This window comes from Hevea brasiliensis, chromosome 4 (genome assembly GCF_030052815.1).
Source record: "Hevea brasiliensis isolate MT/VB/25A 57/8 chromosome 4, ASM3005281v1, whole genome shotgun sequence".
Lineage (NCBI taxonomy): Eukaryota > Viridiplantae > Streptophyta > Magnoliopsida > Malpighiales > Euphorbiaceae > Hevea > Hevea brasiliensis.
The window spans coordinates 103,185,635-103,190,551 of record NC_079496.1 but is presented as its reverse complement, the minus strand read 5'-3'; the positions used below and the strand labels follow the sequence as shown (position 1 = coordinate 103,190,551).

Genomic DNA, 4,917 nt, shown 5'->3' with positions numbered 1-4,917 from the left:
AATTTTCAATTAAACCCTCAAGTTTGACTAAAGTCTCAAATTGACATGACCGTTAATAAACCATTAGTATGCTTAACGAAAATTTCATATCAGTTGTCATATCATCACTGGAGAAGTTACATCAGAAACCTCAAATTAGGGTCAATTGCCAAAAAAAAATTATGAAGTTTGCCAAAATTTACAATTAAATCCTAGAGTTTATATAATTAACAATTAAACCCTCACGTTTAATTGATATCTCAAATTGACCTGACTGTTATAAACCGTTAGTGTGTGGTGCTTGGAAAGTAGCTATAATGACTTTTATTTTGACTATTTTTCTTAGGAGCTGCACTTTATAAGTTTGTTAATAACTAATATTAGTAGACAATTAATTCAGGAGAATGACTGTTCTTTTTTCCAGTGATTTGATCTACCATGTAATGGCCTGGAGAAGGAGCTAGTGCACATTTATTTCAATAATGAAATACTCTTGGGAAGAAAGTTCTAGAGTTTGAGGAAGCTAACAATAAAATCTTTGAGAAATAGATGCAACTCAGTGACTAGTGTGATTAAAATATACAATAATTAATAATTTATGGAGTAGAGTTGAAGTGTTGACAAAGACGAACAAAATTTGACTTGTAATTTCTTATTTGTTGTATACTAATAGTTTACTGACGATCGGTCAATTTGAGATATCAATTAAATGTGATGATTTAATTGGCAATTTTGTAAACTTTAAAGTTTAATTACAAAAATTGATAAATTTTATGATTTTTTTGGCAATTAACACTAATTTAAGGTTTTTGTTGTGGCTTCTGCAGTGATAATATAACGGCTAACGTGAAAGTCTCATTAAGTATACTAACAATCTTTTGATGGTGAGGTCAATTTGAAATATCAATCAAATATGAGATTTAATTAGCAATTATGTAAATTATAAGAATTAATTGCAAAAATTATCAAATTTCATGATTTTTTTGGGAATTAACCCTTCCTTTAACTAAAACTTAGAACTTCTACATGCATCACTCATGTCAAAGGTTGTAACGGTATTACACTTGTTTCTTCTCTGAACAGGCATAAAGCTGCACCCCACGAACTTCTGAAATTTTCCTAAAGACAATTTTCTCAAGCATTCATTCTTGGTCCGAGTGTTCCTTCTTATAGATCTAGTATTCCAGCAAAGAAAAGAGTGATCTAGTATTCCAGCGAAAAAAAGCGTAATTTACAATTAAATATTTGAGATATAATAAAATCCATATATTAGTCTCTGTTTTATTTTTAAGTAACAATTTAATTTTTAAATTTAAATTCCGTTATTAAATTAGCTTTTATTATCATTTGCTTTTCAATTTGAAATAATTTAGTTCTTAAAATTTTTATTTTATTAACAAATTTGTCTCTATATCTAAATTTTTTATTAAGTAATTATCTAAATTTTATATTAAGTAATTATCTATTTTTATATTTGGATAATTATATAAAATTATAAAAGCACTCAATGAAATTAACGGTAAATTTAGATGGCAAACAATAATTTGTTAACAAAATTTAAATTTGAGAACCAAATTATTGCTAAAAGTATATTCGGGATTAATTTGTGAATTTTATATATCTCAAGACATTATAAATTACCCCAAAGAAAATTGATCTTGAATATGCTTAGTGGGCTGGCTCACATTGGTTTTTACTAAAATTACATTTGATAGAGTGTAATATAATGCAATACAAGTAATTATGTAATGTAATTAAAATTATAATATAATATAATTTAATATCATTATATTTCTCTATTTGATTATAAAATAAAAATACAAGTTATATAATATAATAATAATTTTTATTTTAATATTTATTTTATTTATAATATTAATGATAAGTGATAACAATTACAGTGATTGATAATCGAGTGATAGTGATAGTGATGGCAGTGGTAGAGATAACAACTAAGTGGTGATAACAGTGATCAAGTGATAGTGGTCATAATAATAATAATAACAGAGTAGAAATAATAGTGATAATAACATTAGACTGAGTAGTGATAATAATGATACTATTAATAATAATTAAATAAATAAAAATAAATAATTATCATCTATTTTTATATGTCATGATCATTAAATTATTTTAAATATTTTAAATATAATTAACTACGTCACATACCAAATTCGGCGTTAATGTATGAAGTGGAAGAAGAAGAAAAGGAATGAAAGGAAAAGGCCAGAAGAAAATGTGAACAGCATTCTGGAGTTGATAAATGGCTTCTTTTGAGACAGCAACCCCCCTGGATTACGAATACCAGTGTTACCAATCAAGGTCTCATGGCTCATCTGAGGAACCACCGACTCAAACACAAACACAAAAACAATGCAGAATCAAGATTTTTTTATCACATTCCTTACAGATATATCTGCTTGTATTTAGAATCCTTCTGCATTAAATTGGTGTACTTGCAACCCATCTTGTTGAGGTTTCGCTTGTGAACTGAATATACTAATTATTATGGGATCCATCATAAAATAAAACAGGTAATTTTAGCAAATTCCTTGCGTTTACTTTGTAATGCTTTGACTGATAGTTTCACTGAAGCGCCTGAACCATATCAGATTGTGTTCAACTTATTAGTGGAAGTTGAAGCCTTCTTGCTTGTAACTGCATCCTAATAATTGAAGGTTGACTTCATACATGACAAATAATGAACACTGATGATCATGAACACAAAAAGTATTGAAAATCTAGAAATTGCAGTATATGTTGCACCTAGTTACTGGCAATCCATAGCCAGTATGCAGGAAGCCCAACCATAAAAAGACAATTGTATTAAACTTGTAAGAAATGGAAAGTTAAAACACAATGCAATTACATCTGAACACAGGCTAGTCAATGAACTTGGAAATCAACCACAACCAGTGGAATAACTGAATATTTTGCGATTGTCGGGGTTCCTCCTATCACAGGTTCTCTGCTATTTTAGGCTGCTAGCCCAGTGGCTGATTATAACTGAACATGCCATGAGCGCAAGAAAAGGTAATAAACACCCAAAATCATAATATAACAGTAAACATTTGTAGCTCTCCAATGTTTAAACAACGAAACATACACGAACGAATGGCCATTAGACAGTGATTCAAAACTTTTGGTTTGCAAATTGATAAATATAAAAACAAAACAGACATGCATTGCCTTGTTAGGCTTATGAGGAGGCTGCAGCAGCTCCCTTGTTCCTTGGAGTGGCTTGTGTACCTATCCGAACAGGGAATTAAAAGCATTCAATCAAGACAGCATGGCCTTGAAAATGAAAATCAAATGGAAGTGAATTCCTACATTCTAGATACCCTATATCCAATTTTTATTTTGAAATAATTAAATAAAATTTAACAGCAAAATCAAAATCATACTTGTACCAAAAAAGAAAATAAAATCTTATTTCAAGAATTTCTTCCCATATCAACTCACCTTCTCTAAAGTTAGACTTGAACCTGCGCGGGACATGACGAAGGTACCTCATTCGGCCAGTGCCAGTTGTCTTTCTGCGAATTGCCTTCACACTCCAGTTATCTGAAACCAAACACAAAACAACAGAACCGTTAGAAACTTATTTGCCAGTGCACACTATCATCAAAAACTTAAAGTCAAACCAAGGATTCCATTTTCCTGTCATCAAAACCTCCCTCATAGGTAGATATTTTTGCTTGAAAAGTCTAGTGGCATTAAATCTCACATCTCAACTTTAGGTAAATTAAGTGAACCTTGTGATTCTAGTTAAGATCAAAATTGAAAGAGAAACTGCACTTGAGATTGTCATTAGGCTTTTTATTTTTTGATAAAGGTCCAAGATTAATTTATGTATTCGTCCTTCTTAAATTTATTAAATTATGAAATTTCATAGGTGGAATAGAATGTTTTCTACGTTGAGGTGTTACTAAACTTTTTTTTTTTAATAAAGATTGGTTGATTTATGCACTCAGCATGGTAGAAACAATTTAGAAATACTCTTAAAAGGAGCAAAAGCAATTCAACATCCATTATCAGAGGTGCCCATATGATATAAGACCTTCCTCATGATCCAAGTATCCAACTATCAATTGCAATTCTAGCGAAGTAAAATGAAGGACCCAGAACATCAGGAAGCATAAAATTCAAAATTTTGATAAAGAAAACACATTTCCCCAAGCCATGCCTATTAAAACTACAAGATCATTTTTTCAAAAAGCCTCTCAGCTTAATCTTCCAATCCTATAATCTACTTGCAACATTTTATCATCAGCCAAGTCAAGAAACAAAACATGTATATATATTGGGTTTTAGGAAAAGCCCTTACATTTTCTGACGCGACTGGCAGGATAACCACAAGCGCCGCAACGACTCTTCTGCAAATGGAAGCTCCGACGACCGCATCGCACACAGAGGGTGTGTGTCTTATTCCTTCTCTTACCAAAGCTTCCAGTCCCTTTACCCTAATAAACCATATTTACAAGCAATCACCGATCACAAAACCATTCTGCATCAAAAGACATATAAATAAGATTAGAAAGACGAGAAAAGAGTACCATTTCTTTAACGGCTGCGGCGACCTGAGTGGAGAAAATTTGCTGCAAGTGGAGGTTGAAGTATTTATATACAGTGTGGATGTAGGGTTTTCAAAAATGGAGGGGGTTGAGTGAGGGTTTGGAGTGGCCGTGATGTTTGAATATGGATTTGATCATTTTGGGCCTTGAAATGGAGCTAATGAGATCTAACGCTACGTTTGGGCATGTAAATGGTGAGAAAATAAAATAAAATAAAAATTTTTTTTTTATTTAAAAAAAAAATAAAATAGTACTCTATTTTTAAAATTATCATTTTATTTTTAATTTTATAAATTATTCAAAAAATTAAAATAAAAAAATTAGATATTAATGTAATTTCATCCATTGAAATACATATTTTTCA

The 4,917-nt window shown here is 30.5% G+C and overlaps 1 protein-coding gene across 1 annotated transcript; it reads right to left on the bottom strand.

Moving 5' to 3' along the window:
• Positions 1-3,013: 3,013 nt before the first annotated feature.
• Positions 3,014-4,699, bottom strand: LOC110646166 (60S ribosomal protein L37-1). The gene is made up of 4 exons (XM_021799521.2): positions 4,536-4,699; positions 4,307-4,442; positions 3,442-3,543; positions 3,014-3,228 (listed from the first exon to the last, which is right to left on the bottom strand). Exons 1-4 carry the CDS (start codon positions 4,536-4,538, stop codon positions 3,179-3,181), a joined length of 291 nt encoding a protein of 96 aa, XP_021655213.1. The 5' UTR covers positions 4,539-4,699; the 3' UTR covers positions 3,014-3,178.
• Positions 4,700-4,917: the final 218 nt, after the last annotated feature.